At 38.5% G+C, this 19622-nt stretch overlaps 2 protein-coding genes across 3 annotated transcripts in view; both read right to left on the reverse strand.

Annotated features, from left to right (window-relative positions):
• Positions 1-19622, reverse strand: part of NELL1 (NEL-like 1 (chicken)) — a 690112-nt gene that overhangs the window by 208638 nt on the left and 461852 nt on the right. The gene's annotated exons all lie outside the window — the stretch shown is intronic.
• On the reverse strand, positions 10663-11667 carry LOC105853634 (isocitrate dehydrogenase [NAD] subunit gamma, mitochondrial-like). The gene has a single exon (XM_012725096.1). The coding sequence runs from the start codon at positions 11650-11652 to the stop codon at positions 10663-10665; it is 990 nt and encodes a 329-aa protein (XP_012580550.1). The 5' UTR covers positions 11653-11667.

Below are 19622 nucleotides of genomic sequence, written 5' to 3' on the forward strand. Positions count from 1 at the left end.
GAATGCAACATCTACATTCTGATTAAGTCTCCTAATTGATCTACACATTGAGTACTAAATGAACAAGATTGGAGATATTTGGAAAACTTAAACACAGATTTCTTAATAAAGCTGAAAATAGCTTAATAAAGCTGAAAATCAGCTTCTGGCATCCCAAGGCATGTTTATTTCTGTTTAAATAGATGACTTCTCCCAGACTGTTATCAGCTCAGCAGGGATCCTAGGAAAGAAGTACTTTCCTCCTCCTGTGCATTTTAAGCTCTTTCCCCATGATATTCAGTCGGAGACTGTAAAAAGCATCTGTCAATCTGGATAAAAACAATAACCATGGTCAAGTAATGCTAAGACCCTCAGCTACTCATTTCTGGAGTGCTCTGAAGAGATACCATACAGCCTCACAGGAGATCATCGAGTCTGACAAGTCTTTTTGTAAAAAGTGACTTCTTGGAATAAGAAAAGAATCAGGTGGTAGAGTGACAGGGTGATTCGCACTTCAAATGCTGCTGTGGTGGCTGTTGCAGCTTATTGACTTGAATCTGCTTTGACCATTGGGAAGTCCTAATGACAGGTGTCCTACAGGGCTGCAGTAGACACTGGGAAGAGTGGCTGACTGCTCAGGAAGTCAGGGGACTAGATGTGTTCACTGGCAGCAGGAGGAGGGTGACAGAGAAGCTATCACACAACTTCAAGGCCATTCCCATAAGGAATGAGAGAGCCAAATGGTAGTAGAATAAGGATTTCACTCTGGAGCTGAGTACCAAGGTAGGGAGTTCCATCTATTTCTAGATGTCTACGGCACTTTTACAGAGGCAACTGAAAAGAGGTTAAGGGGACAAGTGTGCTAGAAAAACCTAAGTGTGGAAGTGCTCAGAGAGAGAAAGATGAAAAAGAATAGAAAGGCATTGACAGGTAGTGAGCGTGTGAGAAACATTTTAAGAAAAATTATAAATCCTCTTAATCTTAATCACAAGAATTGGAGTCAACTCTGATGAGCTGTCTAATCAAGCAATTAATCAATATAGAGCATTCATCAACCCAAAAATGTTGCTTCATGCAAAAAAATAGATGTTCATCTTAAATAAATAAATTTTTAAAAAAACACCTTACATTATAGATTTAAAAAAAAATAACTAGGGCAAGATATTTTTCTAAGTAAATGAGTGCAATAACAATTAGATGCAAAATAAGAAATTATGGGAGGAAATAAAAGCTTTGAGTATAACCTAATGGGCAGACGGTGACTTGAGAGAGCAGTTCTCCAGCTGTGTCAAGATGCTAAGCAAAGTCAGATGGAAACGATAAATATCAAATGGTTTCATTTATGTGGCATTTAGACCAACTGAATGAAAAGAGGGTCAGGAAAAGACAGAACTGCAAGTGGACCACAAATCTGAGCCATACAGCAGGCAAGGGGAGGGAGGCAGTCAAAATGGGTCGGGGGAGAGCACAAGGGGCGATGGTGACGGGTCACGAGGCTATGGGAGTGCAAAAGGTGGTGGAAGATCTACAGGGACCACACCTGAGGGGAGACATCAAATATGTCCAAAAATTAACAGTGATGGAAGCGAGTGAATGAATGAACAAATAAGTGAAGAAATGAATGAACTAACGAATGAATGAATATCACATCTCTTCTCCCTCCTCTTCCATCCTTTCTACCCCTTCTGCATCTTTTTGCCCATCTTTCCTCCCTGTAGGCCTTATTTCTCTTCTCCCTTTTGCCCTCCCTCCTCCATCTTAGAGGCACTTTCTCTGGTTGCTTTTCAACCTCTTGTATACTCATCATACCCTACTCTATAGTATTACAGTATTTCTAATTTTACATGACATTTGTCTGTGATTGCTGATTCCTTCAGTCCTGTAGGACCCTAGAGAGAAAGGACAGGGATTCTCAAAGCTGCATCTTCACCCAGCTCAGACCAACTGCTCTGTGGACAGCAAAAATGATATAGGGATGAAGTAGTAAGTGAAAGAACCAATGGGTTAAGAGCAAGTAAGTAGCTTGCTAATGGCAAGATTAAAAGTGGGATTGAAAGAACCTAGTTCCGGCCCTCCCTGGTGGTGCAGCGGGTTAAAGCACAGCACTGAGAAGCTAAAGCCACTTTCGCATGAGTTCGATCCCTGCCTGCCCCGGAGGTGACCACATGGTGCTGCAGACCTCTCCTGACAAGCCCGCTGCTCCCCTCAGCAGTGTACTTCATCGATCTGTCTGTTCTACACCCCACTCTGTCTCTGGTGAATCCTCTCATACTCTGCATCTCTGGCCTGTACCCCAGTTCTGTATGAATAAATAAATATTTAAAAAAGAAAAAAAAAAGAAATAACCTAGTTCCATCACAACATTAGAACTTTGAAGAGCATCAACCCCAGAGACCTTCCTTACCCTGGAGGTCTTCATCAGGCCGTCCAACATCTTTATCTGGTGCTTGGCATAAAGCTGTTTTTGACACCCCTGTCTTTGTAAACAAATTGCATTTTTTTATAAATCTGAAAAATCAAAACTTAAGTGTAATACACTAGCTGTGCTCTAGTCACAGCCTTAAAGAGTTAACCATAATTTCATCTGATAGGCTTTTCATTTCACTCCATAATACTATTTATAGATTCAGAATTTTCAACTGTTTTGCTACTACAGATTTCTGTACAATAACTTCAAAATTGCCCTTCCTTTTGCTACAGAAAGTTTCACTTAGCAGATAATATAAGTACCTATGTAGGATTAAGCCCACATATAAGTACAAATGAGTCTTTTATTCAATGGTAAGAACTAAAAATGAAATAGGGAAGAAAAATATTATAAGCAAAGTTAATTCTGAGGAACATATGTACAGAAAACTTGTTTAACTTTTTTTTTTTTTAAGATTTATTTATTTATTCATACAGAACTGGGGTACAGGCCAGAGACACGAGGGTGAGAGGATTCACCAGAGACAGAGCAGGGAGCAGAACAGGCAGATCAACGAAGTACACTGCTGAAGGGAGCAGCGGGCGGGTCAGGAGAGGTCTGCCACGCCATGTGGACTCCTCCGGGGCAGGCGGGAATCGAACTCATGTGGAAGTGGTTTAAGCTTCTCAGTGCTGTGCTTTAACCCGCTGCGCCACCAGGGAGGGCCCAACTTGTTTAACTTTTGACTTACGGACTATGTAATCTATAGTTATATAACATACATTATTTAGTAGACTATAATATAGATTAATTTTAAAATATTGCTTTTTCCATTACCATGATAGATGAAATAATTTTATTTACTCTCTGCCTATGAAAATTGACCTTGAACTCTTCCCCAATCAAGAACAATTTTTGAAATTCTTCAGTTTTCCAAACTCATCATTATCTCTTTAAAGTTTGAGATAAAACTTTTTTTGAGCCAACTTGATACTTTCATTTCAAATTTCAGTTGAAGTCCTAAGAATCCAATCATATAATATTAGAAACTCTTGTTTCCCCAAGTTAAACATCTGTGATCTCTACAATGTGACCAAAAACTGAGCTGTGTTATAAATGATTTTTATAAGGCTTATATAATGATATTCTGTACTTGTGATTCTGAAAACATACACCCAGGAATAATTACTGTCTGTTGAGGAATTTTGGGGACCTCTTTTAAAAATTTATTCTTTAGGTAAATCTATATAAACCCCAAGTCGCATAGATCAAGTAATTTTTCTTCCTCCAGGTTTAAGGTAATTCCTTTGTCCTAAGTTATATAAAAAGTAAGTAATAACCTCGTACCGGAACATACATAACATTGCCTCTCTCTTTTGATGACACTCATTCATTTACACCTATTTTGTAACAGGAAATTCGACATTCACAAGCCAGATGCTTAAATTGACCAGAGCTCAGTCTAGTGTTCCCTTCAACAGACACTTTGTATACTCAGGCTGTGTGGAGTTTTAAGCATTTGCCAAATTGGTAACAAGGAATTCCAATTTCTAAACTGCTTTTGTGAAGTTAAGTCATCTTTCCCATTTTGAATATGTATGATTTCTCTAGTCCTTGTATTTCTTGGAACAGTAAGAAATGCAATATATGTAGCTTTCCATATCATTATCAGCAAGTTCATTTTGATGTGAAGAACACTATTAGGTTCCTACATTATGCAAGTTATTGAGGAAACTCCAAGGAGCACAGATCCTTCCTTCAAAACATTTCTGGCAGTGTAATCAGCTTCATGCAGAAATTATGCATATTCCCAACTGAGCCCTTAGTAATACTATCGGGGTTTTTTGCAATGTCAGTAATGATCCAGAACTGGATAAATATCTCCAAAATTCCCCTGTACAAAATTTAGTGTTTTTTTTTTTGCTTGTTTCCACTTTATATAATAATTTTAGTTATTCTTTAGTTTCATGAACATATCATTTCTTAGTTTTGTCTCTTTTTGTCTGCTATTACTTCAAAGAAGTAATTTGACTAAGTTACTAGTTTTGAAATGTCACCTTCAATACTTGATCAGATCAGGCAGCAAATGGTCTGCATTTTCTGCTTTGTATGGATATTCTGTCTTGCTCTTCCTGGATTATATAGTTAACCTAAAATTCTGAGAATCTGTTCTAGTGGAAGTGACTATATAATGGCTGGATTTTAATCAGAATTCCATTATTTACCATCTAATAAACCTGAGCCAGCCTTTTAACTTTACTGTGTTTCTGTTTTTTAGTCAATACAACTGGTGCATGTGTTAATATGTGTAACCATTTACATCACACACAGTTAATATTCTTAAAATGTTGGCAGTTATTTTTCCCATGTGTCACTAAAGGTGTCCCTGGTGGTATAAAGACAAGAGAACACCATCTGAGCAGAACACCTGGATCCTCCTCCTTCCTCTGCTATGTGTCAATCATGACATTGAGGCAGTAACTGTAACTTGGACTTTGACTTCTGAAAAATGAAAGTCCTCACTTCCCATTTCTTTAATGGGATTCCTTATTTGGTTCCCATATATTCCTCCTTTAAGTGAAACCACCCAATACATTTCTTTTTCTTCTATCTTATTTCACTGAGCATAATCCCTACTAACTCCATCCAAGTTGTTGCAAACGGCATTAGTGTATCTTTATTATTGCTGCATAGTATTCCACTGTGTGCATATACCACATCATCTTGATCCAGTCATCCAATTTTGGGCATTTGGGTTGTTTCCAAGTCTTACTTATTATAAATAGTGCTGGAATAAACATAGGGTGCAGGTATCCTTTTGAATTAGTGTTTCTATGTAGATACCTTGGAGTAGAATTGCTAGGTCATATGGAAGCTACGGAACCTCCATGCAGCTTTCCATAGTGTTTGGACCACTTTGCATTCCCACCAGCAGTGTAGGAGAGTTCTTTTATCACCACATCCTCACCAACTTTTTTTTGTTGCTAGTTTTTGTTTAAACATGTGCCCTCAGGTGAATTTCTTAAACTCCATGTGCCCCTGTTTTCTCATCAATGGAATGATATCATGATGATAATAATCTTAAAGGGTTTATATGAGAATTAAATGACTGCAAACCACAAAGAACAATGTATAGCAAATATTAAACACACACATAAAAAATTCTTAGTAACTATAGCCATTACTATCCTCAATTTGCTTGATATATATTTAATTGCTGACCACTGTGCTAGGTACTATGCTATCATACAAGATACAGAATACTGACTAAAACATTGTCCCTATACTCAAAGAGCAGATGAACTATTAAGGCTCAAGTCAAGTAGGTGCACAATTAACCCAAGAACGGATGTCAAATGATGGAGTTTAAAGTCCAATAAAAAGTTTATGTGAGCTCAGAGAGGAAGTGTATCAGGATGACAATAACCAGGTGTGGTTTCATTTGAATTAGGCCTTGAGCAGTGGTAAACCAAATTGGGAATGACCCAAATGAGAGGAATTGAATTAAATGGTAGATGAGTAAGAAAACATACAACCTAGATATATGAGGGTATCCACTAGGCTGAAATATGACTTAAGAAACTCAGAACCTCTATGAAAGTAAAGACCATATTGGTTAAAACTGTAGAGGACCCTGAATATATTCAAAATTGAGAGTGATTTTCAAGGAGATTGAACACAGTAATAACTATCCAAATATTTCTTTAAAGAGATTTATCTGACATCAAAGTTGAAACGGTCTGGAATGAAAGAAAGGAATATGAGGACCCATTTTTTTTCTTTTGTTTCTTAATTTCTGATTTAAGAGTTTTCATTAAGACAAAATGTAAGAAAATTAAATAAAGAAAGTAAACATCAAATGATAAAATATAATGAAAAGAGAAAAATTCATAAAGTATTATTTTTATAAAAGCAAGTTTCTGAATATGGAAGTGGAAAGAGATATTTACAGAGTAATACTGTCAAGTTATCCATCTTTGTATTGATAAAAATTTCATATTAGGCAACATTTTTAATATATCCTTGAGAATGGATAAATGTAGATGAAATGGGAAAAAAAGCAACACAGGATGCATTATGGATGCAAAATTGACAGAGAATGAATTGAGATAAGATGGAAAGGGAAAAAAGATAAGAGTAATAACAGTTGTCACTGATGAAGCAATGCCCACATGACAGGAGCTATGGTAAGAGTTCTTTTCACCATTATCTCTTTGGTTGATAATATCTCAAAAAACATTTCCTATTCTTGTGCCCCTTTGTATTTAGATCTTGGCACTCTTCTATCAGGAGGTAAAGTTTATTTTCTTTGTCCTTGAAAATCATCTGCCCCCTCTTGCCTATTTTTACCAGAAGAATATAGTAGAAACCATATTGATTAATTTCTAAGGCTGGACGTTAAGAGCACCTCAGCTGTGATCTTTACTTCTTTAAACATTCCTTGGAACCCAGGTACCCTGCTGTCTCCCTATGAGAGCACCAGGAGATGGAAATTTCAACCCACGATAGCTAGCCATCAGCACCAACTGGCAGCTGTATAAATGAGGCATGCTGGACTCTTCTGCCACAGCTGCTCTCCCACTAAATAAATGAAGCATCATCTGGTTCATCTACAGACTCATGGCAAAATAATCTCTTCTCTTAAACCTCTAATTACTAAAGTAGTTTGTCATGCAGTGACAGGTAACAAAATTATGTTTTTACAACAATCCTGCCAAAGTATTTACCTTTATGTCATAGGTGAGCAAATTAGAAAACAGAAATGTTAAGCAATTTACCCAGTGTGACACAGCTCCAAAGTGGAAGAATTGAGATGAATGTAAGGAATGCAAGCTGAGGGACTGATGAGGAGAAAAAGATCAGATAATTTATTATCTGTGCATCAGTATTTTAAACAATACAGAATAACATGATAAAATGTAAGCCAAAGCTATCCAACATTTATAGTACATAAATCTCAAGAAACAGAAGCAGCCAACCACCTATTTTTACTGACTTGAGGGCATTAGTGTTCCTTAAAGAGAAGCAAGTTTGTAAAGAAATGTTCAAAGACTAAAGCCAGATGAGAACATTTACAATAGGTTCTGTTCTTCCACCTGTGAATACAGCCATTTTCCCTTTTTCACTTCTCTACTTTCCTTCTATAAACAGAATAGGCATAAACTAAGAGCTTATTTCTGTACTAGGTTCTGATGGTACAGTGGCAAATTGCTCTCACTCCCGTTGCCAAGGAATGCATTGGAGAGTGAGGTTAAGGTGACAACCAGAGAGATGGACACTAGGAAGAATGTGCAAGGAACTCAGGGGAAGCTGGGAAACTCAGTCCCTCAAACACAGAAAGGAAGGGGAGGAAAGTTAGTCAAGGAAGGTGCCCAAAGGTGGTGATATTTTAAGTGCAGATCTTAGGATGAAAAGTAGATCATGTTCACATCTTGAAGGTGAGAGAAACCAAGGTCACATACAAAGGCCTAATCTAAAAAAAGCAGAAGGTCGTTTAACAGTGAATTTGGTTCGTACTCTCTTAGAAGTGCCACATTGTGCTGGCCTTGAGGAGAAAATATAGAAATGGTGAGTCTGCGGAAGGAAGCAGAGATCAGAACAGGGGAGGTGTTTGATACTATACTCTGTAGACTTTAGGCCAAATGTAAACCTCTGAACGAGGAATTTTAAGGAAGGAAGTATCATGATCCTACTTTCCTCTCAGAATGATCATGTGGAACTGGAGCCTTTCTGGTGATGTGATGGTTAAGTCTCAGCACTATGAAGCTGCTAGTAGCCACTGCAAGACAAGTTCTATCTCCAGCCAGAGAGCTGACCCACATGGTGCAGCAAAACTTGCCTGTCTCGCCTGCTGCTCCTCTCAGTAGTGTATTGCAGTATTTATGCCTTTTCTGCTTCTCATCTGCCTCTGTTGGATCTTCTCATCCCCAGGCTCCTCTTATATATATAAATAGATAATTTAAAAAAATGAAAGATCACATGGAGTACAATCATGTGGAGAACAGAAATCAAGGGGGATAAATTATAGGCAGAACATGACATAGGATGCTCTATTTGTAGTAACAACTCAGGAGGTCACTAATGATGAGAAAGGCTAATGAGGTGTCAGTGAGAGAGGGTGGCTGGATTCAAGAAATGAGATTTGGGGACTTGGTGAAGAAGCAGATATGATTTGTTCCCCTTAAGTCAGTTATAAAGCCAGAAAAATATAATTAATATAATTCATTCAGTTTTCCATAGAATTAGTGTTTAGACTTGTATGTAATGGTTATGAGAAAGCTAACAATTTCTAAACCACAACAAGCATTTACCATGTGTCAAGCATAATACTTTATGTGTATTTACTCATTCAATCTTCCCAATGACCAGGAAGTAGGTACAGTAATCTCACTTTACACATAAGAAATGTGAAGCATTATTAGCCATATTACTTAATTTTCGTTCATTCAATAAACATATATAACATTACTTTTTGCTTATTTTGTATGTATCAGTCAATGTGTTAGTGGTTATAAAATACAAGGGAAAAATACATGGTATTTGTCCTGAAAACACTCATAGTTACATCCAACACTGAGAAATGGTATGTTCTACCATGACATACTAGTTGTCATCACAATAGTCTGGTCCAAGAACTGAGGGGGAATTCTGGAGATGACCATCTTAGCCAGGAGGATATATCTATCAACACACACTTCAACCATCAAATAGAAGCCTATAACTGAGTGACTGTCTGCAGGTGGGGTGACTGTGCCATGAATAAATTCCCTTCCCCAGGGGAGAACAGAAGTACAGAGTGGGTAGAGTGAATTAAGGTAGATGGGGCAGTGCAGCATCTTAAGTAGAATATTTCAAATAACACCCAGCTCTGGTTCGACTTAGCACAGCATATTTCTGGAGCACATAGGTCTACACCTGTCCACAGGAAAGCACCATATGGGCCTGTATGGTCCAGTGGCAGCTCTGGCAAATGTCAGGGCCCCACAATTGTCCAGTAAAGGGGAATAACTTTTCTAGATTGTTTGAGAGGGGATGACTACTTTTCAATCATATCTTTAAATTTTCAAACTCTGGCCCTGACTTCTATTAATGAAAATAGCTGAGCTCAGGAATATAAGTCATGGCCTTTTGGAAACTAAGGGGCTTTATAGGTTTAAGTCAAATATCTTCAACTTAAGCTGCATGAATTATGGAGAACCCACAGACATTAGCTGAGGCGGGTATTTCCAAAACATTATTAGGAAGTCAATGTTTTTCTCAATCTCAGTATCCACAGGTCATTAATAGCAATAAACCTACTATAAAAAATCTCCAGTGCTTATTTTATTTCCTACTCAAGTAATTAATTTTTAAGCATTAATAAAATAATTTTGGCTTGTGTGTCTTTATACTATGATCTTAGAATTGTCATAAAAATAATGATGACAAACATTTGAGTCAGTGCTCTTTTTTCAATGTGTACTCTGTAAGATTAAAAGTAAAAAAAGAAAATTATATACTAGAGAACTGAGAATTCAGGTAAAGGCTGTTAAGACTGGGTTTAGAGCCCAAGTGTAGAAAGAATTGTGGGGCCCTGACCTCTAGAACTTTGAGTCCAATTGGAAGGAGCTCAAGAATTTCCTTTGAGGGGGCCTTCAGTGACCAAGAATAGCCATGTGTGAAAAATGAGGCCAAAATTCTTTCCTAACCTAAGCAAGACCGTGGGAAAGATAGGATAGCTAGGAGGAAGTAAAAGCATTCTGTACTAGCTCATCTTTACAGTACCTTATTTATTATTAAAGTTATTATGTATATTTTGTAGGCAAATTTCATTGCACTAATTAACTCATTAACAACCTCTAGAGAGTAGCCAGACTTATCTGCAGACTGATTTGCTGAATTTTAATGACCCAGCAAAAGAGAAAATCAATGTGTCAGGTTCTAGGAAAGCCCCGGGACTCTACACACAGCACTCATTTATTCCATGTATCATAGAGAAGTGCAAACTGCAGATTAAAACAGAAAGTGAATGATTCCCCAATATACTTGCAACACAATAGGTCTGGTTAATATAAATAAACAGTAAAATGGCATTTAAACAATTTATTTTCTTAAAAAATCAGTTGATTTAGTACTTCCCTACCCCACAAATCCATATACTTCTTACTTGGGGCAGGCACCCATTTATTCTGGAATCTACTCAAGCGCAGCTGGCAGGTGTTTCCGAGTAGGTAGTGTGAGGTAGAGTAAAGTAGGAAAGACTTGGAAGATAGCATAGCCTCCAAAGGGCTGACCGTTTACTTGGCAGTGCTGATGCGCCTGATGACATTTTGAATGATGTTCTGTGTGTTGCCGTGGCCTCCAATGTCTGGGGTACTGGTCTCTTTCTTCTTCAAGGAAGCCAAGACTGCAGTCCGAATGGTGGTGGCATAGGTCTGGAGCTTGAGGTAATCCAGCATAATGCAACTTGCCAGCAGCATGGCAGTAGGATTGGCAATGTTTTTATTGGCTATATTCTTGCCCGACTGTCTTGCAGCTGTTTCAAAAACCGCATATAGGTGGCCATAAGTGGCACCAGGCACAAGTCCTGCTCCCCCAATCAACCCTACACAGACATTGTTGATAATATTGCCATAAAGATTGGGCATCACCATGACATCAAACTGCTGGGGCTGGGATACCAGCTGCATGGTGGTGTTATCCACAGTCATGCATTCAAAGGTGAGCTGAGGATAGCAGGATGCTACCTCCTGACAGCACTGGAGGAAGAGACCATCTCCTAGTTTCATGATGTTGGCCTTGTGCACAGCTGTCACTTTCTTGCGCCCCATCTTCTGGGCAAGTTCAAAGGCATAGTTGGCAATGCGCATGCACTTGACCTTGGTGATGATCTTTAGGCTCTCTATCACTCCCTTCACGCTCTCATGCTCCAGGTTGCTGTATTCTCCCTCTGTATTTTCCCGAACAACTATGATATCTATATTCTTGTGCCAGGTCTCCACACCTGGCATATTCTTAAAATGGATGACATTGGCATAGAGATCGAGGCTGGTGCGAAAGATGTTATTGCAGGATTTGTGAGATGGGGGCAAGTTGTGGTCAGTTTCAATGTTGCCCTTTATGGCCACACGGTTTCGACGGACTGACATGATGGCATTATGAAGATCTGCTTCTGAAGAACTGGAGTTAATCTTCACCTCCTCAAAGTCCACAGGCACACTTGCATATCGGAAGACATTCTTGACTTGAAACATAAGCTCAGGACCAATGCCATCCCCAGGAATCATGGTCACAGTGTGTCGCCCACCATACTTTGCTGACGGAGGGATACTGTTTTGAAAAGAACTCCTCATAGAGAGCTCATGGGCAAGCAAACTCTCCCAAGAGCGGTTGAGAATTGTAGGCTGGAAAATGTTTTTCACAGAGCAACTCACAGCTATCAGTGTCTTCAGTGGCATGGTTATTGAATGGGACCTAACATATGCAAAAACAAATGTTCTTCCTCTTGCCTTGAGTTGACTTCTTTTGGCAGAGTTCTAGATCCCTAATTATTGCTTAGGTCATAATTGGCTTTCCTTCACTCTATTCTGTCTAGATAGCAGTGAGAAAGGACAAACCAGGAAAAGATGGGATGTGTTATACAGAAGAAAACATATTTTGAAATTGAAGGGTAACTCAGGCACAAGGTTCTGTAAGATCAACTTGAAAAAAAAAGTAATTTTGTATCTAGGAAAATTTTAGGTTCTCAGCAAAACTGAAAATGAAGTATGGACATCTCATACAGAGTCTACATAGGCACAACCCCCACATAGGTACAGCTCCTCTATCCCATCAAAATCCCTCACCAGAGTGGCATATTTGTTACTATAAATGACCCCACACTGACAGATATTTAACACCAAAAGTCCAAAGTTTAAAATTAGGATTCACTGTTAGTGCTATCCAGTCTTTGAGTTTGGACAAATGTATGATAAGATCTCTCTCATACAGAGTACTTTCAAAGTCTTAAAAATACTCTCTGCTTAGCCTATTCATCCCCTTTTGACCCTTAACCCATGGCGGTCATTGACTTTTTTAGAGTCTCCATAGTTTTGTATTTGTCAAAATGCCATCATGTAATTGAAGTGAATTATTGGTTTATTCCCTTAGAAATACACATTTACATTTCTTCATGAATTGCTGACTAATTTCTGCTAAGTCAACTGTCTACATGTACCATAGCTTACCCACTCAATCTACCAAAGGACATCTGAGTTATTTCCAAGTGTTGGCAATTATGAACAAAGTGGCTATATATGTTCATGTACAAGTTTTGTGTGAACATGAACTTTCAACTCACTTGACTAAATAAGAACTGTGAGACCACAGTTAAAGCATGATTAGTTTTGTCAGCAACTGCTGAACCATCTTCCAAAGTTGCCATCTTCTGATGCATTCCCACCAGCCATGAATGAGAATGCCCAGCCACAAATGAGAATGCCTGTTGCTCCACATTCTGAGCAGTGTGAATGGTGCCAGTGTTCTAGACGTTGGCCATCCTAATAGTCATAGACTGGTATCTCATTGTTGTTTTAGTTTGTCTTTCTGGATGACATGTATTCATCATCATCTTTGTATCATAGAAGATATTTCCCTATCTTCTTTGATAAGATATTTTCTAAGGGTTTAGACCATTTTTTCAAACAGGTTATTTTATTGTTAAGTTAATGACATATATTAGATAATAATCCTTTATCAGAGGTGCTTTTTACTGATATTTTCTCCCAATCTGGTGATTTAGCTTCAAGGTCCACTAGGTTTCCTCTAGTCGCATCTTCTAGGAGTTTCATAATTTTTTAAAATATTTATTTATTTATATATACAGAGCAGGAGTACAGGCCAGAGACATGGGGATGAGAGGTTTCACCAGAGATAAGAGTGGGGAGCAGAGCAGGAAGAAATACACTGCTGAGAGGAGCAACAGGCAGGTCTGGAGAGGTCTGCTGCACCCTTGGGTCACCCCCTGGCCAGGGATCGAACCAGTGCTACAGTGACTGCACTAGCATCATAGTGCTGTGTTTAAACCCATTGGGCCACTGGGGGTGAGGGGGTGGGCAATCATAATTCTGTATTTTATACTTAGGTCTATGATCCACTTTGATTTAGTTTTTGTGACGATTGTAACATTTGTGTCTGGATTACTCCTTTGTAATGTCGATGTCTAGTGTATCAGCCCATTTGTGGAGAAGACTACCTTTGCTCTATTGTGTTGTCTTTGTTTCTTTAGTAAAGATCAGTTGACTCCGTGGATCTATTTCTGGGCTTTCTTTTTCTTTTTCACTCGATCTTTTACCCATGCCAATGCTTACTGTAAAGTGTAGCTTTACGTTAAGTTGAACTTAAATCTGCAAATCCTGACAGCACTTTGCTCGCAACACTTTAGGGGTTCTTCCCTCTTCCACCCCTTCCATTTCAACATTCTGTCTTATCTAATTTAGACAGAATTTAAGGTGAGTCACATGGTTGACTTTAAGTTCTGCTTCTTCCACCAAAAAGATAAAACTGTTTAGTCTTCCTAGCAGAGGTCCTTACAGAGAGAGGTTTACATCCAAAAAGCAACAGAAACTTCCTCCAGCCATCAGAATACCCGGAGATCATGCTTTTGCCAAAAAGACTTATTTTGCAAAGGCATGTTTTCACTCCCCTACAAATGCTTTTAGAGCTTTCTTCCAACCAGATGTACTTACTGCTTTTCATTCCCCTCTAGCATTATTCTCCCTGCATTTGGTAATCTCTGCTTTCATTTTTATTCTATTCAAACTATTTTTAAGTTTGAGATTTCTTCTGTGACTTATATGTTATTTAGAAGTGTGTTTAATTTGCACATTTATTTAGGCATTGTCCTGGTATATTTCTGTTACTGATCTCTACTTTAAGCCCACTGTGGTCTGAGAGCAAACATTACATGATTTCCATTTTTTTTTTAAACTTGCTGAAGTGTGTTTTATGGCTAAGAATGTGACCTCTCTTGGTGAATGTGTATTTAACTGCTGTTGAGTGAAACAAATATAGATGTCAATCATATACAGTTATAATAGTGTTACTGGATTCAACTGAGTCCTTACTCATATTCAACTGCTAGCTAGAGTTTTCTTTTTTATTTTTTTTAACTTTATAACAGATTTTATAATGAGTGTACCATTTTACACCCCTACCAGCAATGTAAGAGATCTGTGGTATCTTCACATCCTTAATATATTCTGCCAGCTTAGAGCTATAAGCATAAACATCTGATATTTCTTATTAAACTTTTAGGCCCCAACGCCCTTGATGCAGATTAGTTTGTGTTAAGGGAGGTAGGTGACTTATTTATGAAGATTTCCAAAGGGCTAATAAAATCCAAGAAATTGAAAATGCAGACTTATAATGGCTATCATTGCAAACTGTCCCCTACTTTCAACATGCTAGGCTGGACATTTCACACACATCATAATCCATCAAGGCAGTATAGTAACAGAGCCATTCTCCATGAAAAAGGGAGAAGCACTACATATTGAACAGTCACCAATCTCCCCGCCCCCATTGACACAGAGCCATCTTGGATTACAAATCCAAATATGCCTTGATCAGGACTCTGAGTGGGAAAGATGCTGATGATGGTGGAGTTGAGTGGACTATCAAACATAGAAGCCAGGTGCTCCAGCTGGAGTAACTTAGAGGAGAGTGTGAGATAGGCACTTGGAAGAGAAACACAGATTAAGAGACATACAGGGTGGGGTGGGGGTGGGGATGAAGGAGCTGTTTTCAGTTCTTGGCAGTGACAAGAGCCATTGTCCTCGCTTCATAGTATATTGCTGGTGTATTCTCCTTTAGTCCCAGAGCTGTCACCTGCCTAATCTCTTGCTTATAGTTTCCCACAAAAAGGCACATTAGCCAAACAATTCGGCCTCAGCAGCCCCAGTACAAGCCAAGCCTGCTTAGCTGGGTATTTATTTGCCCATGAAAGGGTGGGTTATTGTGGTGGTTTCATAAGGAAATTAATATCCTTTCTTCTCTATGTACATTAATTCTATAAAAGAAATTTCAAACTAAGAATATACTTTCTTTGCTTTCATAAAAAAAGAGAATTGAACCTCTTTTTTAGTGTTCATTGCTTAACAGTTTGGGGTCCAGGGTTAGACCCTGACACTAAAACTGTTCCCATTTTACAGATAAAGAAAATGACTGTCACAAAAACCAGAAATTCATATTAATGTAAATGAACAGAGAGAATGGTCACAGGTTAGTTGAGTACCTCTAAGAGTCCCAGAGGCCTCAGTCAGTGCTCCATAACTTTATCACCTGAGAATCTTATTGAAATGCATATTCTAGGTGTTGCTAATGAGGGAGAATGAAAGATCTGCATTCCTCAGTAGCTTCATAAGTGCACAGATCTACTGCATCCTATCACACTTTGAGTAGCAATGGCTTATCTTTATCTCCTCACAGAATCTAGTGGGTTGGTCTGGGTAGTGAGTTTGAATATAGCCTCTTCGGAGTAAAGGAGACAAGCCACTTTCTCCTCCTAAAAGCTGTGAAAAAAAAAAAAAAAAAAAAAAACTGTACAGTATGACCAGGTAGGTATCTGTTACTTACTACGACATAAAAAACACCTAACAGGTGTTTACAAACACCCATTGCTAGAGTCCAGAGCAGATGATAGTATCTGGCAATAACTTAAAATACAAAAGTTAGTTACTATCGGTGAGATACCCAGATATAAGTACGTATCTCAATCTTCTTCCTAATATCAGAAAGGAGATAAATCTTTTAAAGGTATGGGTAATGAAGAAAGGAAACAGTAAAACAGGAATTATGAATTGGATGATGGTTGAGATTTTAAGAGCAGACTGACAAACATCCCTGGACAATGGAAAAAATTCTTAACCACTTTGGCAAAAAAAATACTAAATATACTATATGGTATAAACAGAATCCAAATGCCAAGGTTTCACATGTTTGAGTGCAAATATGACATGAAGACAGCAAAAAGTGTGTAAAGAGGAGATACAATAAGACTCACATTTTAAAAAATAATAATAAACCTTTGGGAAGCAGTTTAGACAATACCTGGCACGCAGAGAGGTCATTTAGACAAGTTACCCCTGTTCCCAAGAACTGAACCCAAGGCCAACAGCGTCAGGATCACCAGGACTAGTTAGAACTGCAATTGTTTGGGACTATCCCCAGATTTAATGAGTCCGATCGTCTGGAGTTGGCACCCGACAATCTGTGTTTTGATGATTCTGATTTATACTGAAATTTAAGAATCACTGGGCTGTGTAATAGGACCTAGAGGAAATGAGGAGAAGCTGTATTAAGATGAAGACAGTGAGAAGGGAAAGGTGTATTTCCAGAGCTATTTAGGATGTAAACTGGACTAAGCTACTGACCTAGTCATTGAATTATCATCCTCTATGTGTTTGACAGAAACGGGGAAATGATGATGCAATGAAAATGGATAACTGTACCAAAGAGTATTTGGATAGGGAAATAAAATCAAAAGTGAGTTCAGTTTCAGACATGATGTATTGTGGGGGCCTAAAGGCATCCACATAGAGATGCCCAGTGGGAGATTTCATAAAAGAGTCTAGTACCAGAGAAAGGGTTGTGGGTGATGACAACATTCAGGGGCCATCAATATAGGGGATACATGAGAGAGCCCAGGCAGAGGTGTTCAGCTTCTCTTCCACTGTGACAGATGATGAATGACATTCACCTGAGACACCAGACACATTCCCAGGAGGAACAAAAGTAGTTGAACAAATAGAGTCCCTGAGCTATTTTTATAGGTCATGCTAATACATACTTTTCCAAAAGCATTTTACTAGAAACTGGTCAATAAAATCATGAATATAATGCTCTCACATATAATTTGTGAGGGAAAAATATACAGCTAATAATATAAAAGGATTGGCAGCTATATTTAAAAGATCAAATGTCAAGATCTACAGGTAATACAAGAAAATCATTACTAATAAAGAAAAGAAAATCATGTTGTGTTTAAAAAGGAGAGCAAATAATATTAATATTTATTCATGGAATTAATATAAATAGTATTGCGATATCATTTGGATGTCATAGTTGCTTTAATTTGGAAATCATATCTATAGCCTCATCCTCTTTTCCATGCTCTAGAATAAAGATGCTTTCTGCTCCTATCCTTTTCTTTTCTTTAAACATTTTTTTTAAGATTTCTTTATTTATGCATACAAAACTGGGGTAAAATCCAGAGGTGCAGGGGAGGTGATAGGATTCACCAGAGACAGAGCAGGGGGCAGAACAGGCAGATAGATGAAGTACACTGCCAAGGGGAGCAATGAGCAGATCAGGAGAGGTCTGCTGTGCCATGTGGGTCACCTCCAGGGCGGGGGATAGAACTCACACTGAAGCAGATGCACTAGCTTACAATGCTATGTCCTGACACGTTGCGCCACCAGGCAGGGCCCTCCTATTCTTTTCAAAAATGCATCCATAGGTGAAATCAAAGAAACGCAATGGCAGTTTACAAAATACAATATTTCAAAATCATTCTAACTATTGATGACACATCAAAAACCACAGTTCATGGGAATTTTCAGCATGCATCAAAGAGGCTGTCAAGGATGAGTTTACAATTGACTCTGATTCCACCTTTCCCCATGCAGGCAAACACACACTATTGAATCCAAATACATAACTGTGATATCCCTGTGATGGCAACTTAAGGTGAGTCTAACTGAATAAAATATAAGTCAGGGCCCTCCCCAGTGGTGCTGCTGGTGAAAGCTAATGCCACTTCAGCATGAGTTTGATCCCCAGCTGGGAGGTAACCCACATGGCACAGCAGACCTCTCCTGACCCGCCCACTGCTCCCCTCAGCAGTGTTTTTCATTAGTCAGCCTGTCCTGCTCCCCACTCTGTCTCTGGTGAATCCTCTCACTGTCCCTGAACCTCTGGCTTATACCCCAGTTCTGTATGAATAAATAAATAAATCTTTAAAAAAATCAGTCATTCACAAGCACTCATAACTTAATACTGACAAATAACTGAGTGGTTTTGACATATGCCAAGACTGACTGTGGCACTGTAATGGGTCATGTCACTAAGGCCAAGAGGTACTAGCTAGGAAGATGATTGTAGATAAAGCTCAGGAAAATGAGGGCAAAACTGGAAAGCACAAACTTTTCTAAGATTTGAAATATTAGTAGAGAATGACTAAAGAAGAAGTGATTTGGAGGTTGCAGGAGTAAAGAGCAAAAGAAATGTTACAGATGCCAAGAAGTGAAAGAGTGAAGGAATGAGGAAGCAGTCAACAGTGTCAACATTCTGTTAAGAGGCTAAGCAAAATTATAAATGGTAATAATGGAGTCACTGATGTTCTCCATAAAATTTGGTTGAGTTGTGATTAAGAACGTGGATTATAGAGTCAAACAGCCTGCAATGTATGACCTCTGTAACCTTTGCAAGCTTCATGATCTATGTTGGATTTTTGTTTTAGTGACAGGAGATAATAAAGGACATATAAAGACAGCTTGCTAAATACATAGAGAGACAGAGACTAGGTAGATATAGATACACAGACAAGCAATAAAACACAAGTCAGTTTATTAAGTAGAAAGAAGAAATGCTATGAAACAGATACAAACTGACCATCTTCAAGGAGCTTACATTCTAGGCAGGTTAAATGAAATTTATGCAGATGATATTAAAGGGTTCCAGAGTAAACTGGCTAGGACATAAAAGAATAGAAGACAGCTTGCTTAGGTGACCTAGGTTAGGGAAATGGCTTTATCAAATCTTAACGAGAGGCTAGTAGCCAGTAAGTGCACAGGAGAGGAGAGGACTTCTGAGATAGAGGCAAGACAGAAAGGCCTGGAGGGACTCTAAGCAGCAAGAAGAAGGGTTTATGTAGGAATATAATGGCAGACACAAGGGGAAAGTAAATTGGGGTCAGAGGGTAAGAGAATCTAGAATGACAAACTAAAGAAATTTATGATACCCTACAGGCAGTAGGGAAACATTTAAGGTTTTTGAAGTAAAAAAAAAAAAAGGGTTTGAATGATATCACTTTAAGAAAGGAAAATATACACTGAAAAATAGGGCAATACATTTTCAATGCCCAAGACCACATTATAACACAGCTGCGTCTTAATGACGCAGAGTTTGAAAGTGCACTCAAGAAAACTCTTGACGTCCACTTTATGCTGTCCTGCAGCACCAACTGACTGGGAACATCATTTTGTCAACAATTTTTCTT

Source organism: Condylura cristata, unplaced genomic scaffold (genome assembly GCF_000260355.1).
Source record: "Condylura cristata isolate star-nosed mole 26May11 unplaced genomic scaffold, ConCri1.0 scaffold00015, whole genome shotgun sequence".
Taxonomy (NCBI): Eukaryota; Metazoa; Chordata; class Mammalia; order Eulipotyphla; family Talpidae; genus Condylura; species Condylura cristata.

Coding starts and splice junctions, on each gene's coding strand:
- LOC105853634 (XM_012725096.1), bottom strand. CDS start 11,652: ATGATTCCTGGGGATGGCATTGGTCCTGAGCTTATGTTTCAAGTCAAG.